Below are 21,108 nucleotides of genomic sequence, written 5' to 3'. Positions count from 1 at the left end.
GAAAGAAGTCCGTTCTCCTCCTCCTTAATATAGTTTTCAATCAGAAACTCTTATTACAGTGCTCTATCTTTTAGATATCCAAATAATAGGCATAGCCAACAGTTCCCGCTTGACGAGAAGGTGGTAGTCCTTCCCATGAAGTATAAGCTCTGACTTTTGCCCGTCCCTGTGTCCTGGGCTCCAGAACTGTCTCCCACCTCCAAGGTGAACTGGACCTTCAGCACTCTTCCAGCGTCTGCATGGTCTGCTCACTCAGACATGTTTCTTAGGGTCTAGTCCTATGTTTTCGTCCCTCCTCCAACTCACTGTGGTTTCAAAAGAAAATGTAAATTTTATTCAGCATGATGATTCTGTTCTGCATTTCTTGGAGACAATGCAGTATTCACTAGTAACTGCTCACCTTCCAGAGAGAAGACTTAGCCATTTTTTATACAAGTGTTCCATCATCGCACAACAAGTTAAAGCAACAAACCATCAACTCTTACACTAAAGGTATAATTTATCTTTGTTCATTTAGGCAGTTAAAAATTAGACATTCTTTGTTGATGCCAGTAAGAAAGGTATTCAAACTGTGTAATGCATTAATTAAAATTCCTTTTACTGGAGATAAGGAATAAGTTGATAGTGTATATAATCACAAAATCACAGAATGGCTGAGGTTGGAGAAACCTCTGAAGATCATCTCGTCCAACCCCTGTGCTCAAGCAAGGCCACCTAGAGCTGTTTGTCCAGGACCATGTCCAGACAACTTTTGAGTATCTCCAAGATTTGAGACACCACAGCCTCTCTGGGCAACTTGTTTCAATGCTTTTATCACTCTCACAGTGAAAAATTGTTTCCTGATGTTCAGAGGGAACCCCCTCTGTTTCAGTTTGTGCCCATTGCCTCTGGGCACCACTGAAAAGGGCCTGGCTCTTTCCTCTTTACACCCTTCATTCCAACATTTATATACATTGATGGGATTCCCGTGGGCCTTCTCTTCTCCAGGCTGAACGGTCCCAGCTTTCTCAGCCTTCCCTCATAGGAGAGATGTGCCAGTGCCTTTATCACCTTTGCAGCAATTATGTCTCATGAGGTGGTAGGAGCCCAGCATCGTGGAGCACCAGACAGACCTCTAGTCAGAGCATGGCAGGCTGCACTTGATTCCGTCTGTACTAAAGTTCATTGGCATTATGGTCTTTAGCACTCTGATAGGATTTTCTTAGCAGTAAACAGTTCCATTTATCATTTCCACTGTCAAACAAAGGATGTTAGCATGAGAACATGCTGCTTCGGTTCAAGATAAAGACAAGCACACACAGGTGGTGTAATTGCTGGTGCCAAGTGGGAGCTGCTTGCAGGCTCCTTCTTTATGATTAGCTGGCAAAATTTATTCTGCAGCCAACTGATAAGTGCAGCAGAGCACTGGCGTGAAGGCCAAGTTATATGTGCAGCACAGCTCAACACAGTGCAGCGAAGTATAGCACATGCCCGTGCCCACTCAGGTCAACTGTTCTGTGGATCCCTAACTCCTTAATACGCAATAGTCTTCCAGTTCAGATCACTGCAGTTGTACATCCTGTGTCCTAGGACAAACATCTAAGACACATGGGACCTACCAGAGGTACCAGTTTACTAGAGGACTCTGTTGACTACAAAGAGAGTCTGGGGTGACTAACTCAGACTCGGATGAGTAGCTTTTAGGTGAGATGAGTCTCTTCTGCAAATAATGCTGAGTAGTCCCCAGAACACTAGATTTTCAGTTTGTTGCTCTTGAGTCATTAATTATATGATGGTCTCATGGGAGCATGTAGCAGGTGAGTATTTTCTGCAGTTCAGCATGTGCGCACTAGCCTAATTTAGATGGAAGCATGGCTTTCCCAGGAGGAAAGAGTCTTCAGACTTGTTTATCTGCCTAATGTTTTGCATTAATTATACCCTATCGATTTTAGTTTCTGCTAGAGATTACTACAGCTCTCTTGTGGCGACTCCAGGTACCTATAACGCTTGTAAAATGGCTGTAATAATATTCCATGTATCCATATACATGGTGTGTCTCTTGTGTTCTGCACTGTCATGTTCTGTCCTGTGTAACGCATTGTTTCACAGAGGATCAGGGAGGGAAGTGAGTGCCGTGTGTAACTTCTCACTTATTGGCAGGGTGTTTCACTGGAGACAACTCTATTGTCCTAGTATTACTTGCATATTCATATGCCAGTGCATGGGAAAAAAACTATGCCATGGACAACTAAGCATTACAGAAACCTGAGCAAAAGCAGCCTCTGCTGTAGAGGTTTCACTATAGAATCATAGAATAGTTAGGGTTGGAAAGGACCTTAAGATCATCAAGTTCCAACCCCCCTGCCATGGGCAGGGACACCTCGCTCTAAACCATGTCACCCAAGGGCTTGTCCAACCTGGCCTTGAACACCGCCAGGGATGGAGCATTCACAACCTCCCTGGGCAACCCATTCCAGTGCCTCACCACCCTAACAGGAAAGAATTTCCTCCATATACCCAATCTAAACTTCCTCTGTTTAAGTTTTAACCCATTACCTCTTGTCCTATCACTACAGTCCCTAATGAAGAGTGCCTCCCCAGCATCCCTATCTGCGCTTCCTCTTCCCTGTGAAGTAAGGAGTCACTTCTCATCTGCAAAACCATGAATAATTTGGGATCTTTCTAAAAGAGGGAAACTTCCTTGCTCATTGTGTTACGTTGTTGTGATGAAAGTCAGGAACACCTCTTAGGCTGGGGGATGCCTGGTGGGACTGGCAGGCTGCACTCTTGTCCAGAGCAGCTCATTGTTCTTTTTGCATTTCATTAACCTTAATGATCATCCATCCAAATAATCCTTTTATCATCAGGACTGCCAGAGGTATGGAAAGGCCGGGCCTGCAAAAACTGGATGTTTAAGAAAAGGAGAGTATATTTCCTTGTCTGCCTGGTTGATTTTATTCATTGCAGCACATATAATTATTTCAGATTCCGTTAGCTGCTTGTATTTTGTAGAAATATTCTGGGATTTGTTTTTAATCATACATATGTTCCTCTGATCTTTTCTGTTGTCTCTGCCTATCACAATATACAAATTGACTGGACTCAATAATTTTGTGAATTGTTCACCTTAAACTTTTACACCATTTTACCAGTTCTAATTTTATTGTCATGTTGGTAATGGTGAATAAGTAAATCATAAGCTGAGATGATACCTGAGCATGAGGAGAGCTTTAAATTAAAGGTTTCTTTTACCCTTCTGGTTCTTATTTCCTCCCAGATTATTTTCTTGTAGAGATGTGCATAGCTTCTTTGCAAAGGAAACCACAGTTGTGTTTTTTTTCAGCCTTTGATATTAGATTCTAATTATGTGCATTGAGAATTCAGCCTTTCATTCTGTGCATTTCATTTTTTGTTAACTAAGTTAATGGCTATAAGCTGATTGAATTCCACTCTGGTAACTGATCTATCTGAAATATTTAGAGGATGATCATGGCTAGTTCTGTGTGAGTGTAGAGGAGAGTTCAATGTAGGGTATTTTAAAGAAAGATCAATTATTTATATCTTTAGAAGTGTTGCTGTAACTTTAGCTGTCCCTAAAATGCCTTGAACTAGATACAGCACAGTAACCTGAGCTTGTGGATATTTTTACATTTTGTTAAATATTATATTATTTATTATTTTTTAACTCTCTGGTACTACCACCTTCTGTGTGAGAACTACTTAATGCTCTGACGAGAGTTACAATGCTCATTAAGAAGAGCACTTAATTCACATTCCTTCAAGACCTTTTATTTTCTGAAAGTTGTTGAGGTGGTGCCATCATTATTTTTTTGCTGTTTATTTTACTGATGACATCAAAGAACTATGAACCTAGAACACTTAGTGGAGGTTGGCATTTCTTCAGCATCACTGTTCATCAAGCTTGGCTGCTGTTGAAAACTATGGAGGCTTTACTATTGACCTGGCAAGAGTTGGAGTTCTACTGAGGTGATTCCAGCCGAGGTATTACAGCACCTGAAAGTGATGATCTTGTCACCAGCAAGGTGATGGAAAGTTCTAAGTATAGGTGGAGCCCCGAGATAATCAAGCAAAGGTTTAGGGCTTTCGGAAAAGGAGCCAAAAAAAAAAAAAAAAAAAAAAAAAAGAAAGTAGTAGGTAAAGGGAGCCACCTAGAGTTAATCCATAGGAATCTCTAAATATAAGTGTATATCTGAACTCCTGCCTTTTGCTGAAGTTTGGGTGCCAAACTGGGTACTAAACGTTAAACCTTTTATCTATAACAAGCTATCTCCTGAGACCAGGCACCTAAATAAGATTAGAACCCCCTTTAATATATTTTTACAGTGCTTCTGAGGGATTAGGGTAGTTACTGCTTTTTATATTAAAGAGCACTGGGGGGAAAAGGAATAGCATAAATAACATGTCACAAGGAACTAGTACTAAAGTCTCCATCTTTCCAATTGAAGACTCTCACTAGTGTAGTTATCATTAGGCTCTTTCCAGTAACTCTCTTCTGACACACTATTCCTGTCTCTTAGGAGTTTCCTTGCTTCAGTGGGAAGATCAGAATGTGCCCTCCATTTGACTCCTCTTTAGCTTGGACTCTAGCCTAGAAAAATGGGAATCTGATGCTCTGCAAGCTGAGAACTTAGCCTGCACTCAGTTTTTGGAAGAAATTTGTTAACTTAGCTTATAATACAGTCATTCATTCCTCTTGCATCTCTAGTAGCTGCAGTGTTTTGTGCTGGACTTAAAGATGGTGGTTTTGTATTCCATGCTGCACCAGACCTTCTGGGGAATTAGACAGCATTTGAGCACAGTTGTAGGTATGAGCTGTGCTCTTGGCTTTATGGACTGGAGATTCTTCAGTGCAAGCACTGACTCCTTATAATCTTCCAGGTTTTCTGGGAAGACACCTCCATGGCTGGAGTTTGGGCTCCAGTATCATCTTCTTAAATAGAGATGCTTAAATTTGGAATACATTTTATTTTAGATATCAAAGCAAGCACTCTGAATTGCACTCTGAAACCATCCCAGTTTCCTTTGAAAATGCAAACTGCATTTTATATGAAAAGGAGAATTCTAGGTATAGTGTTCCCTTTTCTCTCTTCCACTTGGATATATTAGAGAGGCATTTTGTCAGCCAGAGACAGAATCTTAAAGGATGGATCAGTCAAGAATGTATAGTCTCATTACACATGTCTGTGAGAATAATAACTGCAAACACACTTGGACAGCACATGGCAAGTCAGGTCCTGATTGCTTCCTTGGGGCCATCCAGATGGGTTCCAGAATCACAAGCCACATGTTTTTAGACTTTACCTTTCATGGAGGAAGTATTAATCACAGCCTATACCTGGAAGCTGTTTCTTGGGCGCTTACACTGGACTAGTATTCCATAACTTCTGATGCCAGCTCTTAATTAAGATATGGTTTTGGTCCCCTTCTTATTCCAGAGCGCTTGTAATTAAGACTCTGGCCATTCTGATTGCTTTATAGCCTCTCAAACTGTGTATTGGTTAGTTGCTGTAATTCTTTAAAATATTATTATGGATGTCAGAACAGGTTATCAGTTCTGTAAGCACAATTTATTTTACATGGAAGATGAAAACACCTTTGAATACGTTCATTTGTAAACATTTCAAGTGCATATGGCTTATTCTGGTTTGGGAACACAAATTTACTGACATCTAAGCAAATCATCTTCCCTTAACTTGCTACCCAGAAGAGTGAAGCCCTCTGCTCTTCAAGACATCAGAGAATTACTAAGTGTAAGATATAGCTAACACTGCTTCACTAGCAGTGTGATGTGTTAATCTACAAAACCTTTGAATTGGCATTGTACCTCTCTTTTATGCCTAACAGCTTTAGTGTGTAAGTCCTCTGTTTGGAAAGATAAGTTATTGATGTGTACTCCAATACTTTTTGTAGCACCTCCCTCCCAAAGCAAACCACAATAAAGAAGCCATATCTCTGGCCACACTCGCTCTTCCTCCCAGTATAATTTCCCCAGTAATTTGCCAGCATTGTACACAATGTCATGTGTCAATAGGGCACTGGGGAATTGTCCACACCACAGGCTTCAGATTGCAGCATGTCTTTATGTCATTTTTCTTTAAAGCCTGCAGTGCAAGATGGGAAGCTGAAAGCCTTAGGGGTGATGGCTTGTTACTAGCAGAATGAAGTTACAACTCTGCAAAGTGAAGCACCAAACACAAATTGGTGATACAATAGAACTGTCAAACTGCCTGAAAAAATGATCAGTTCCTGAGAAATGGAAGTGTCTCTTCCAGTAAATGCCTTGAAATTCCAGAAAACCAGGCAAGAATCAGTAAGTTTTCTTAGCTTTCTAGAAGTCTGATACCAAAGCCTTAAAAAGGGATCACTGATCTTAAATCCTGTCTCTCAAAACCACTGTAGGAATCATTTCAGAGAGTGGAGAAAAAAGAAATTGCTGAGCTCTTACCATCAAAAACATGACCTCCACACAGCAGAGATGTTGCTTTGAGTCCGTAAGAGTGCTTTCTTTGAGACTGGAACCCAGACACTGGCCAAGTATAAAAATTCCGTCAGAAATCAGTCAAGCCCAGTTAAACTGGAGTATTACTTCAGGACAAAAAGACTGGTTTTGTTTGAACTAAGAATTTAATGAAAACAGTATTCTAACAAGGAGCTTACTGTCAAAGCTAAAATTTCACTGTTCTTGCATCCAGTTACTTCTTACCACTTAATGCCTAGCTATCACACACAAGTAACAGCAATTACAATAACATCTGGTGTTTAATAGGTTGTAGTGTGTTGGACTTTGTGGCACCTGTGATATGTAAGGAGGTTGCTGTCTTCAAGTTAAAGACAGAGAAGTCTGGTTTGCTATGAGTTTTTGAGAGTGTGAGTTAGATGAGATCTCATCTAACCTTAGCACTTTAGAAGTTAGCTGTTAGTTGTCTGAGCTCTGCCTCCCACTGAGGGACGAGACACCCCCAGGAGGCAATCCATCCCCACCCTAAAACAAATGGGATAAACCAACCACAGAGATGGCTCTTTGTTGTTGAGAGATGGAGCCCCAAACAAGACATCACATGCCAGACAAGATGATGTGTATCCTCAGGGACACGAATGGTTCCCTGTAGGGTGGGTAAAGCAAAGCGTGCTCTCCCATCTCCCTAGACAGGCCCATAACCATAAGCCATTCTTCCTGCCTGCTGGTTAGTCATTAATTGATGGGGTTTGCTATTCCACTGCAGGCCGGGCTTTTCTTTAATTTTTACAAGCTAAGTGTGGGGAGGTGTTCTTGGTAGTACTGGTGTGTTTAGATGAGAAGCCACAAGGCAAATCCAGTTGTACCAGGGAGTGGTGCTGGTGACTTAGTAAATGGCACAGCAACAAGTGTCCTGGCAAGTTCTTGTGAGCATTGTCTTCCAAGCTGTGCGGTAGGTTAAATCTCAGAGCTGCTAATCGTTACAGGATCACGCTTCACAAGAGTGAAGTATTAAACCCCAGCCAAATTATATGGTAGGTAACTGTCCTCCTTGCCCTTACCTGCAGCTTCACCTGTATTACAGTCTTAAGTCCAGCCTGATTTAAACTTCCCAGGGAAGCTGTGAATGCTCCATCCCTGGTGGTGTTCAAGGCCAGGTTGGACAGAGCCTTGGGTAGTATGGTTTAGTGTGAGGTGTCCCTGCCCATGGCAGGGGGGTTGGAACTAGATGATCTTAAGGTCTTTTCCAGCCCTAACCTCTGATTCTATGATTCTCTGAGCTCAGGTGGAGTTGCTGTGTTCTGTCCCAGAGATGGCAGCAGCCTGGAGTGAGCGAAATAATTTCCACATACGCAAGAAGTAAAGGCCTTTGGGATTTTAGATGAAGAGCGCCATGGAAATGTAATATATCATTATTTCATGAAGTTACATAATGTTTAGAGTTGATATTTTGCAATATCCCCATTAATGTAAATGGTTCACTGCACTTGATGCTAGTGTTCGTGCAGCAGCCCAGAGCAGCACTCTTCCCACAATTAGCAGAAAGCAGAACAATGAGCGAAGAGGAGCAGCAGTGCGTGTATTTGATTTGCAGTTCTGGTTTGGCTCCATCCTGGTGCCTGCCAACAGCAGGGAGATGACCAATATTTGCTAGCAGTTCAGATCCTCTGCCCTTCCCACCTTCACCTAACTGGGGATGAAAGTAGTTCAAGCAGGTACAGACGGGCTCACCATGGATTTCTGCAGCACTAAAACCAATGCCTCTGATGCCAGCTTGAATGTGACTTTCAGTTCATGTTGCAGCTTTACTTCTATAATTCTACATCTGTTGCATTATGAATTCCTTCAAATTACTCTGTGGTGTATTTTGGGGACTCTCAGGATAACAATGGATAGAGCCACCCTTTCTGCAGAGAAATGTCCAAGGGAACAGAAGAAATCTGCTAAGGTATTACACATACCTGTCAGGGAAAAACTTATCATGGCTGAGACCTTCCCACCACACAGATCCAGAGCTTGTCAGGGAAGAAAACTGACCCCTCATCAATGCACTGTGAAGTTGTTGGAAGCATTTCTCTGTGGTAAGGGCAAGCTTCTTGGAAGCCTCCTCATTGCTGGCCCAATTTTAACTGCTCCTCTCTCTCATCATCCCCTGGCACCACAGCTTTAATAAGATTAGCATTGTTTTGGCAGATGAACCCAGAGGGAGTTAATGTAGCTCTTGGCTCAGAAAGCAGAACAGAGTCTGGAGCCTGACTGTTCTTCAGCTCTGGCCTTCTCTCCCAAACTCAAAATCTTACAGATCATTCCCAGGGTGTTTCCAGCTTCCAAGAGTATCAGCAGGGTCTATGGGACTGGATAGATATTTGTCCTTCACAAGAAATCCTTGGAAGAAGAGCAACAAAAGAGATGGTCAAATAAGTGTTTCTTAAGTTGCCTTTGCCATCATAGCCTGAATGGCTTGGTATCTTTTACAGAGCTGTACAATTGTTCTTTGTTTAGAGACTATGAGGATTTATGGGGTCTGGGCTGTATCAGAGGCCGGGAACAGCTTGTGACATTGTGGAGACTGTCCATAGCCATTGCAGGGACATGGCCACGATTGCAGACTCTGGCTCCAAGGTGAACGCAGCTTGTTTTAGTAAAATGTATGGGATTACCTGGTCTGGGAATGTGGTGATTCAGAAGCTGCTTCACATACAGCTCAGCCTTGTGCTTGGCAGAGGGAGGCTGGCACTGGGAGGTTTAAAATGATCAGCTTGTCTAATGTGTGCTTTTTTGCAATTCAGAAGTGTTACACTGGCTTCTGGAGCCAGGTAAGTTACACCCAGTCCCAGTACTGCAGTCCAAATTAATAGTGTGCAAAGGAGGCTTTCAGTGCTCTTCTGCCTTACTTGGGCATCTCCTGCTGCACTATGGAAATTTTCCCCAAGTTTGAGCTGCAACATTTTTGTTACCATTTGATTTTAACATGTGAGTGTTTAATTCAATGTGTAATCTCTAAGCACACCAAGCCTTGAACACAGCATAGAGTTTCCCCAGTTCCAAGTGAAAGCAGTGAGAAGGGGCTATAAAGTGGATGTTTATTCTGCCTGACCTGTCATTTTGTTTTCATGCAAATACTGCCCCTGGTGCTACCCTGTCATCAGCTACTATGGAAACAATACATTGTCCTTCAGGGAAGTTTAGAAAAATGTTTGCCCACAATGCACCCACAGATAAATCTAGTTTTAGCAACATAGTGTTTAAAGCACTATACTCTGCTTACAGACTATCAGCAAGATGCACGAGCTTGGAGCCAGCTCCAGATTGACTGGTTTCTCTGTATTTCTCAGGCCCTACATGTCGATTGGAACGCTACGTGATCAAGTCATCTATCCAGACACAGTGGATGACATGCGTGAGAAAGGCTACCAAGATCAAGATCTGGAGTCTATCCTGCACATGGTTCATCTGTACCACATAGTTCAAAGAGAAGGAGGTAAGTTGCATAGTTCTGTAAAAAGCTTTACAAAATCCATTCCTTATGTTTGTGTCTCAGTGTGACTGAACTTACTCAACTGGCAAAACTGGATCCAGACTTTCTGTGGTCGTGGGAGCTGCTCAACCTCATCATTGTTGCTTCTGATGCTAACGGAGGGAGAAGAGCGAAGTGCCCCTCTTCTCCCCAGTAAATCCATGCCCAAGCTGAGCATCCTTCTTCTCTTGTAATGACCAGTCTTTTTGTGGTACTGAGAGATCACTGACCTTCCTTCATTTTCTTAGAAAACGTAACCTGTCTTAAAACCTTATAATGTCACTGACTGCATCAACTCAAAAGCATGTGAACAGGAGAGCTAGGTCTTCTTCCACCCCCCTGGATAATGGGATCAGTAGAACTATATGTCATGAGGAGTGTCTGATACCACACCACCAGGGTGAGCAAGTCAAAAATAACCAAAGGACAATGGCTGGCAGTAGATTGTTACCTGCTACTATTTACAGTTTAAGTTGCCATGTGTTCTCACCTTGTTTGTCCTAAGAGTAGAGGACAGTGTAAATACACCGGCACAGTAAATGTCAAGATGCTAAAGGCTTCTTTTGTGTCTAACGAATTGGAGCATTTGCTGTCTTTTTCTTCCCAAACAAAGCAATAATTTTTGTCCTTTTGTTCCCACCAGCCACTAATCTCTAGTTTGTATTTCCTCCCCACCATTATGCTTTTAAAACAGACATAGGACAAAGTTGGTAACAGAGAACTTGTACCCTGAGTCTCTCTGCCAGCTGTCAGTTCTCCTTCAAGAGAGGGTATTTCAGGTGTGTTGCCTTGTGATATGTGTGCGTGGTGTCTCTCAGGATCATTCTGTCAGCAAAAAGTAGGACTTTAGCCACTGGGTATCCCAAGGCAATGTCTAAATTCCCATTCCTGGATGGCAGCCTGTCGCTTTGTTAATATTTTTAAGTCTGCATGGACACTCATCTGCTGTCTTTTCTGCACATTTTAGAGGGAGTAGTAAGCATTTACAGCAGCAGTTGTATACCTACACATACTTCTCCACCTGACAATCCTGTTAATAGACTCTTACCTTTCCCTGGGTTAAAGCTTCTTTGTTAAGAATGACTTAAGCTGGGCCTCAAGTTCCATGAGAAAATAAGAATCTGCCATTATTCTGATTCAAATAATTATTCAGATCTGCTACTGTGACACAAGAATTGAAAAAGTGGGCAGAGAGCTAAACTCAGTGACTGGAATAATTGCAGAGAAGGCCTCTACTCCTACACTGACATTGTACCTGTTCCTGCCAGTATTCCTGAGTCACTTTGCAGATTTCAGAAGAACAAGAAGACGTGTTAGAATGGGGAGCTGGAAAAGGAGGAGCAGTTAAATTGTCTGTGGCAAGAAGCCACTGTGAAGTGTGCGTTCATAGCGTGCTGGTACTTGTACTGATTAAAACATGACCCTCAGTGGACAAAACCATATGCCCAGCAGTCTCTGAATGCATAGTTGTGGTTTATAGCTCTGCAGCTGGAGCATGTAACTGGTGATGGGGCAGTTACTGTGCTCCACAAACGAGGTAATGTTGTCTGGGGTCAGTGTTCTGTATTGCCAAACTGAACCCCCAGGTTTGGATCAGTCTCACTCTACTTTCTGAGCCAAAGAAGGTATTTATTGCTGACCCCATTGTTGCTCTTCTGCCTGTCTGACTGTGTATGTGAGACACACACAATCTATAAAAAACTGTTAATGTTCACTTGTGCTTTATTGAAACTCCAGTCAGGATAAGGATACACTGTGCAAAAGTCTGCACAAATGTCATCAAAAAAGTGTCTTGGGTGCTTGGCGATCTAAAATGACAGAAGTGGGCAAAGCTGGAAAACGGGGAAGAGATTACCACATACCAGGAAGTTTTTAGGTCTGTAATACACTTACTTGATCCCTTTTCTCCTTGGGCATTTGCAGGAGGCAAGTGCCGAGGGAGGAGCAGAGAGAAAATCCATGACGTATGATTGGACACGTTATGTGGATTTCATATGATTACATATTCATTAGAGCTCTCCCAGTCTGGGACAAAGACTCATATTCTGTTCTTTTTGAACCAGCAAACCAGTGAAATACTTGTTGAAAATGAACAATTAAAAATTTTGTAGGTAGCTGAATTATTTTTTTAATTTGAATTTATTTTATTCTTAAAATCAGACTTTTGAGATGAAATGATTTATATGAAACATGGATCTTTTTCTTTGCAAAATAATGAAAAATTCCATATAAAGCTTGTAGAACAAGTGGCTTGCCCCAAGCCATGTTTTTCCTCCTTGCAGACTGCTTTGGTGATTGACAAACTTTGGCATTTTCCAATAGAAAAGAAGTTTTGCTGAAAAATTCCCAGCCAGTTTCTATTATATACTATATACAGCTTCTGAAAATTTAATACATCTGAAAAAAAAACCATGAAACCATTTTTAGTTATTCCGATTATTGTGGGTTTAGCAGGTATGTCCACACTATTTTGAACTGATTCCATAAACCGTCCTAAGAATGGAGCTAACTATCTGTCAGTCATTACGTTATAGAAATCTAGCATAGTTCTTCAGTATTTTTGTCTGTAGATCCTCTTCTCCTTCAGAGGCTTACTTCTGTCTCATTCCTTCAGAGGCTTACTTCTGTCTCATCCCCTTTCACCTATCCCCTGCAGTATTAAGCCTCTACTAGACAGCAGGCTCCTTAGGGCATGACCCTGTTGTGCTTTAATTGACCAAGAATGTCATGTGTGTATAATATGATGCTTTGCAGTTTTGTATTCTGCTCCCTGTGGGCAGTCATGACAAAGCCAGATGGAGCCAGAAGCGCACAACTCTGACTCAATTTATTTGTCCTGGCATAACTTTCTTGTCTTTGACTGAATTACTTCCACATTGCGTCAGTACAAGGGTCACCAGATTCCAAGTGTTAAGTAGCCAACAAGAGCCTGATGTTCTTGTTGCTGCCGATGGCAGAAATTCCTCCAGTTTTCTAGCAATAAGGTTTGACTCAGAAGTAAATAGAATGGTTAGAAGAATAATTAGCCCAGTTTGGCATTTAGCTTCTGTGTTATCTTCATGAAACTTTTTTCAGTTGGTAGCAACAGAGTACATCAAAATCACCAGAACAACTGTCCCTCTCTCCACCACCATCACTATTCCAGATGTCCCTGAGCCTAAGCCCTAGAAGAACCCAGTACAATTGCTATTGATAGTAGCCCTCTTTGCTGGTGGGGGCAGAATTTCCTTCCCACCGAGGCCCACACCAATGTTTTTCTCACATGCTGGATATTACAGGAATGCATTTTGTTACTTACCTTTATATTATCAATAAGGAGCCCCCTCAACACCTGCAGAGTTGCTAGCTCTACCAGAAAAATAGTCTCATACAAAATGAGGATAGCAAAGAAAGCCATCTTCAGCATGGGTGATGAAAAGGCATGTCCAGAAATTGTGGGTAATGGCATGGAGATATGCAGTAGATATGCATAAAGGGGTTCCTTTTTTACCTGCTTTGAAAATCTGTGTATATTTATTTAACAAGTGTCAATCGTGATGCAGCCTTGGGCTTCTAATAATCTGTCACATGAGAGGAGCCATGGGTACGTGTAGCAGCACGCTCAGTGCATGACCAGACCTGTCAGGTTGGAACTGATGACATTACTAAACAAGTTCAACCTGTTTATGGTTTCTCAGCACTCCAGATTATAATTATTCCTCATTATTTTGCACATTTGTCATATCTTTGGGTCTTGTCCAGGGAACCTTTGTGCTAGGCCACGTATAAGCACACAGACAAGCACATTTCCTCTCTCCCAAATTTTTTCATCTGAGCATTTTAGCTCTGGATTTGCTTTTGTTACTGGCACCAGCAGGAACTCTGGAATGCTCTGCTGGCTTTTCCAGTGGCTCTGAAATCCAGAGACACAATCCCTGCAGTGTCATGCTGAGCTGGGACTCATGCAATTGATGGTCTCTTTGTTCCTCCCTCAGCTAAGGGTTGTCCTTGCATATTCATCCTGTACAGCTCCCAGGCTCTGCTCTCTTCCATTTTGACAGCTGCCTGGGGACATAGGCTGTGCAAGAGGCCTCCATGTTAAAAAACTCACCAGGGGTGGACCTGTGGTAGCCTTTCTTCTGTCATGAAGCTGTAAGACTCCAGCCCACGTCTGATGAAACTGCCATGTAGATCTGGAAAAGAACTTTTATCTTGTTTTGGCAGCTGAACACTCTGTCTTGCATACAAAGTGTGAGGATTTACAAGGATGAAGGATACACTGTGCCACAGACCCCAGGTGTAGCCCTTTGTTGTTGTCTACTTTAGCTTGCTTTTCCCTTGAGAAAATGGAGGTAAAAAGAATTGTAAAAGAAGCCATGCAAGAAAATGAAATGCTGCTATCATGAGGCTATCACTAATTTCTGCTGACAGCTGTACGTATTTCTGCTGCTGTTGCTCTGCCCTAGCACATTTCACATGGTCTTTGTTTTATTGGTTGCAAAAGGCATTTCTGTGACATCCAGTGTTTGTCACGTCTACATCACGCCATGTGCAACCAAAGGCTATGTGTAACAAGAAGCTGGGCAAGGACTTTGGACTCTGAAAGCCAAGATTATGTTTGTACCTACTGAGTTGTGCTGCGTTCATTCACAAGCCATTCGTTTGTTCTGCATTCATGGACAAGCTATTTCAGTTCTTCATCTGTGAAGTGGATGTAGCTATGGGTGACATAAGCCACTGACTCAGCTGATATTTTTAGAACATTGATGACCTTCACTGATACATGCCATGTCAACAGGAAGAAAAGAGAAACGAGTAGGTGCATTATTGTTAAGGCACAGTAGGGGGTCAGTTTCTTGTGAGTTACAGTGCCCAAGTGTTCAGAGGAAATTGTTCAGACATTAGAAAATATACTTTTAAAAGGGACAATATTAAAATGGATTCTTCCTTATCTGTTGTTTGAGACATTCCAAGTGACATACAGGAAAATTAAAGGAGGGAGCCAGGCAGGAAGAGACAAGATGCACTACTAATACTCAGAATGTAAGATGAAGTGACCACAGAGATGATCATTCTATGCTGGTAAATGGAGGCTTAAGGGAAGTAATAGAATGATTTTGCTGACAATATGATGCTTCTTCTTGAACTTCATTCCCTTTTGGTCTTTTAAACCAGCTTATCTGGAAAAAACTATGAATGCGAGTGCCACTTCTCAGGCACATATGCTCACATGCACACCAACCCACATCCTAGCTCAGATCCAGATCCCTTCAGTTCATCTATATTCTCAGCTTAAAAACAACAGAATATAAGCAGTAGCCTGAACATTGTCTTCAGAAGCATCGTTGTTTCTATGGCTTTCTTGAAGGACCATTTCCATCTCTTGCCCCTAGAACCTTTTGTCAGAAAGGGGTGTTCCAGGTATTTTACAGTCTTTTTTGGGAGCTGAAAGTGTCGACTGGAACACGGCTCACTGTGTGGTCCCAGCACTGGGACTGCTCAGCAGCAGCCTCACTTTATCTGTTCCCTTTACTAGCGTTCATCCAGCTGGTGATTCAGTTAACCCTTACCCAACTCCATCTTTGATAGGAGCCTCCTGATAGAAAGCATGTGCTTCCAAGGGGGTGCCCACTGGGATCCTTAAGCAAGAATGGAAAGAAACTAAGGAAAAACAATAGGATCACAAAAGGTGATGTCTTTCTGCAGTGTTTTTTTAATTTTTTTTAATCTTAACTATATACACAGATATTAAAAAATCATTACATTGTATTTTACAATTTTACATAGAGAAAATCCTTGTAATTCAGTGTCTAGCATTATCAATTCCTGTTTTCAGTCACACAGCCTCTCACCAGGTGCTTCACTGAGGTTTTGGTCAGACCTACCAAGCCCTGGTGTAGCAACCAAGCATGGGCAGAGCAGTCCCCAGTCCCCTGCACCCTCACAAGCCCCACTTGTCTCACCTTTGTTCAGATACCAGAAATGACACAGCCCACCCTCCTTGCTTTACCTTGCTTATAGTTTCTTTTCTGGCAGATGTTTATTTTCAGTTGGGCAGTGGCAGAGCTACAGGTTGTGTTGTTGATTTTTTGGCTACAGTGCTTCTGGGCTTATTTGGAAACCCTTTTCTTCCTTTCTCATGCCTGCTCCAGCTGTATCATGACTAGATGCTGTATTAGAGAAATGTCTTACCAGATTTTCTCTACCTCCACACTTTCCTTTTCAAAACTCATTTTGCTACTCCAGCCATCTGGATTGTTAGATTGAAAGCTAATTTTCAGTAGGGTAATTTGGTATTTGAAGTTTTTTATTAGTGGGCATGAATCATACGAGGGTACTCACAGGAATACCAGATCACAGACAGAATGCATCACAATTCTGTTGCATATATCTGAAAGTGATCAAGAAAAAAAAAAAGAGTTAGATTCTGTGCAGAATATTCAGTAAGAAAACCCGGGGTTACAACAGTTGTGGGTCATTTCTAAATGCAAAGTAGTGGGAACTTCGTATAGAAAATCCTCCTGTCTGTATGCAGTTTTGTATGCCAGCTACTTGCCTGTACACACAGAACGCATCCCTCTGTTCTGTTGAGTTTGATGACAGTTACTCTTTGCCTAAAGTAGTGAATGGAGTCTGGCAGTGCCCTTAATGGGATTTTATGCTTTATTTCTCTGAATTTGTTATCATTTTCACTCACACCTTTCAAGAACGAATAGCAAATTGCTCTGTAAAACAAACATGACAGAATGAATTCCTTAGTTATACACAGGTAAAAGATGGTTTTCCAAAGAGATGGTAAGTAAAATTTTTCTGAGAATTCCTACATGGCCAAAGGTTAAATTCCACTTTCAGAATTGACACGATGTTTGGGACATTTTTCCAATTGTGTGCCAATGAAAAGTCACTAAGGTATTTCAGAAGATGTGATTCAGATCACTGAGCTGTCTCTTCTGCAATGGCAATGTCCTGTAATTTTGGTTGCAGAGATATTGCAAGTGAAGCTGCATTTTGTCCATAACCTTACATTGTCCTGATGGGTTTTGTTTGCCTTTTATTTTAAAAAGGCTGGGATGCTGTCATGGACTGGAAAGATGTCTTATCAGGAGGAGAAAAACAAAGGATGGGCATGGCTCGGATGTTTTACCATAAGTAAGCATTTCAATTTGTTCTTTAAGTAGCATCTGAGAAGGAGAAAGAGATTCGCAGGTTTCCAGTTTTAGTTTGAGCAGCAGCAGACTTTAATCTCCATGCAATGTGCAATACAGCTAGATGGTTGCATAGGACCGCAGACCTTGTTTATTCATACAAGCTTTTAGTTGGAGCAATGCTTCTTACTTCAGCTTTGCTTTTGGCAACATAGCATACACTTCCCAGATGTTACTTTTTTTAACATCTCAGGCACAAACATCTTCCCTGCATTTGTCCTACTAATACTGCAGAAGTCTTGTGGACCATTGCAGAGGCTATGGAAGTGTGAAAGCCAGGCTCCAAACTGTTGTGGTCTTGGAGACTGCAGCCTAATCCATACATAGCAGTGGATAGAAAGTTTCCAAGTTGGCTGAGCTACTGCATGACTTGATGACAGGACAGAATAAAACTAGGTCAAACTAGAGCACTAAAGTTAGATCAATGTGTACTCAGATGGATCAGGGAATAAAACCCATTTTTCCTGGAAGCTGTCTCTGCACCTGAATAGTACATGGAAACTTTGTGTTGTTGCTTGTCAGCTTACAGCCATAAATGAGAGACAGCTGTTTGGCAAAAAAAGATCTCTCCTTTCTGTTGTTCTTTCAATTAAACATTGTACATGAGAATAAAGTCCAAACCATAGAAGAGTAATGTTCTTTATCTGCTTTTGAAAGGCCAAAATATGCATTGCTGGATGAATGCACAAGTGCTGTAAGCATTGATGTTGAAGGAAAAATATTCCAAGCTGCAAAAGCTGCTGGGATATCCCTGCTTTCTATTACACACAGACCTTCTCTTTGGTAAGTATGTTCAGGGAGTAATCATGGTCCTTGCTTATAGCTTTCTGACAGGCAATGGATTGGCCTTTACTCTTCGTACGAGGGCAGTTATTTAATATCTACTGCTCTTTCTAAGATAACTTGTCTACAGTGATAGTGATGTAAATGCATTTGGTATTGATTTTTTTTTTTCATTCTTTGACATGTATTTATTCATTCCTCTTGTTTTTTTTAAACGTGTTCCAGTGATTAAGTATTAATAGCAACATGCAGGTACCTAAGAGCAATTAATGAGCCCATCACACCACAGCCACAACCGATATCACCACGTTATTCTGTAACGGTGACAAGATCCAGGAGCTGTCCTGGGGAAGTTTGTCAGTGCAGGGAGACAATGGGAAACGCGGAAAGTGGTTAAACTACTCTTTTTTCCTCTGTAGGAATAACACATTTGGTGGTTTAACTTCAGCTGTGTCCTCTGCAAGGTTTGAGAGCTTTCAAAATCTGATTGTCTATTAAAAAAAGCAAATATTGGAATCCTGAGAGACATCATTCTAGTGAGGGATGTAGTAGAATCATATAGTGACGATTCTACTAAGTATGGAAGATTTCCTCAAAGGAAATAAATGTAGTTACTGAACACATAAAACAACCAAATACTTTAAAGGACAAATGGAGATCAAGAAGGTGTGAATTAACTTTAGCAGGTACTATTTGTTCTGAACTCCTTGATCTCTACTGTCCAATTACTCGGGTTTTTTTAAACTGGTGACAAAAAAAATCCTTTATCATCCATTGCCTCAAAAGAAAGAAATGGTATCAGTGTCTGCTTCACTGAAAAAAATGTTTTCCCTAGCATTCCTCCTTCCTCTGTGTAGAGGGTGACGGTGGAAATAGCTTTTGCTGGATCAGGACCTAAACATTAAGAAAAAAAAAAAGGTATTCTGGTAGGACAAAAGTCACGTACACATTTGGTTTGCAAATAATTTAAATTGCCCTTAAAAAAAAAGAGCATTTACATTTTTTAAATTTTGGCATTATTCTGAAAACTACTGCTCAAGGAAACAGGTATTTGAGAGCACCTCACCTGTAGATAATGGTGGTGCAGAGGGAAGTTACACTGAAGGACTTGTGAGAAAGACCTTTTGAGTTCAGTTTCCTACCAGTATTTCTTGTTTCATAGTACCAATGCTATTCAGAAAGGTTTGGGATTGTTCTTGTGAACTCCACAGTATTACTGGAATTATAGGGATCTGGAGAGGTAAATAGAAGTGCTGAGCATTTCGAAATAAGAATTAAATGCCTTTAACTCAGGTATGCTTGTGCAGATAGTGCACTACACAGACAAAAACCAGGTTCATGGGCTGTTTTCCTCAGAATTATACCAGGAAATAGTTGCTCTTTTAATCATAATACTGCCTACTTTAGAGGGGAAGGTTAAGCTTTTGATGTCACAAAGAATAATATGCAAGAAGTGATAAATATAAGCGTGGAGTTGAATCTCTGTTGAGTCCCATGTCATAAACTATTGAGTTTATTAAACTGTCACATTCCCTGGATGGGATTTATAATCACTGTTTTATGATGTGTCTCATCTTCCATAATTTATAGTAATAAATTACACTGAGGGAACTCTTTGCTCTTCCTCTTGCACCTCCTGATAAATGTCTTGTCAGGCCTAGACAAACCCCACATGTACACCTTTGAATATTTTCAATGCACACACCCTTGTACTGACTCCTACACAGACTTTTTTAGTTTGCCCCCCTTGCAAGCTGAGCCATATTTTAGGACTTGGAGGTTTCTTTATCCAACCTTATGAGATGTGGGGAACAAACTGAGATGTAATTGGAACTAATTAGAGTTTTATCAGTAGCATCAGGTGCACCGTACCTGTCTGAATGTGCTTTCTGCTGTGGAGGTAAAACATGTCTCACAAAGCAAAGTGAGTAAAATAAACTGAGACTAGGGGCTAGCATTCCTGGGGGAAAAGGGAGCCCTGTCTGCTGTTGCTGTTTAACCTCCTGGAGAAAAAGGAGTCTGGTGGAGTCAGCTGTAGCCACGCGGGGGTCCCGGTGACAGGCTTGACATACCCAGTACTCTTAGGGAAGAGTGTCCTGGGATTACGAGTCACTGAAAATGTCTTAGCCAGTGATGCAAAACTGGACAACTCTCAGCTTCCCAAGAGGCACCATTGAAAAGAGACACAGGCATCCAAATTTGTGTGCAAAAATGAACCATCTGTTCACTGAGCCATCACTAATGTTTTCATTTCTACTTCAGGAAGTACCACAGTCACTTGCTGCAGTTTGATGGACAAGGCGGCTGGCGTTTCGAGCAGTTGGACACTGCTATCCGCTTAACACTGAGTGAGGAAAAACAGAGACTGGAATCCCAGCTTGCAGGAATTCCTAAAATGCAGCAGAGACTGAACGAACTGTGTAAAATCTTGGGAGAAGACTCAGTGCTTAAAACAGTGGATGAAGAGGAATAAATAATTTATGTTTATTTTTTAAAAGTATTTTTTTAGTTAAAAGCATTATAACTTCAGCCATTATCCATTGCATGCATTGTGATAGGGGCTTAGAGCATAGAGAAACACAGCCAGCAGAAAATAATGCTCTGAATGCTATGTAAGGCTTTAGTGGTTTAGTATTAAGGCAGAAAGTGGTTGAACTGTGAAAAGAAAATAAGCAAGTGCACAGAGTATAAGATTCATCATTGCAGCTTATGTTAATTCCTAATGAAAGCCCGATTCACTGCAAAGAACTCTCAACAAACTTAGGTTTTGTAGGTGAATTTTTGCCTGAGATTTGGCCTGCAGAATGTGCTCTTGTACAGGGTCACTGTGTGCGTATGATATGCCTGCTACGCAGAGCAAACCTGGCATGAAACTCAGGCATGGAGCACGGCAGAGGCAGCATCTGGGTGAGTATGCAGATGCATGCAAAAATCTCATTTGGGTACAAGAAACATTCTTTCAGCCCATGTAAAACCCAACTCCTCTTCTACTACTGAATCGTATACACACCTTTACCTGCATTTCCATAGGAAATAACATAATCAGCTGACCAGAAGACAACTGTCGAAGCAACCCACTGCCTCGTGACAGAGAAGGAGTGATAGAACCAACTATGTAATATACTTGTGCTGTACTTTATGACATTATGCATAGCTTCAGAGGCTCT

General features: G+C 41.4%; 1 protein-coding gene across 1 annotated transcript in view; it reads left to right on the top strand.

Annotated features, from left to right (window-relative positions):
• The window catches only part of ABCD2 (ATP binding cassette subfamily D member 2), a 45,057-nt gene extending 24,629 nt beyond the window's left edge, over positions 1-20,428 (top strand). The window contains exons 7-10 of the mRNA XM_061366234.1: positions 9,793-9,938; positions 17,018-17,102; positions 17,816-17,941; positions 20,204-20,428. Of these exons, the coding sequence (XP_061222218.1) occupies positions 9,793-9,938; positions 17,018-17,102; positions 17,816-17,941; positions 20,204-20,414 (568 nt within the window). The 3' untranslated portion in view covers positions 20,415-20,428. The remainder of the gene's footprint in view (positions 1-9,792; positions 9,939-17,017; positions 17,103-17,815; positions 17,942-20,203) is intronic.
• Positions 20,429-21,108: the final 680 nt, after the last annotated feature.

The sequence above is a fragment of the Neopsephotus bourkii genome, unplaced genomic scaffold (genome assembly GCF_033783945.1).
Source record: "Neopsephotus bourkii isolate Nb327-2 ecotype Australia unplaced genomic scaffold, CSIRO-AGI_Nbou_v1 NB_1328, whole genome shotgun sequence".
In the NCBI taxonomy this organism is placed as follows: Eukaryota; Metazoa; Chordata; class Aves; order Psittaciformes; family Psittacidae; genus Neopsephotus; species Neopsephotus bourkii.
This window is presented reverse-complemented; position numbering and strand designations above follow the sequence as displayed.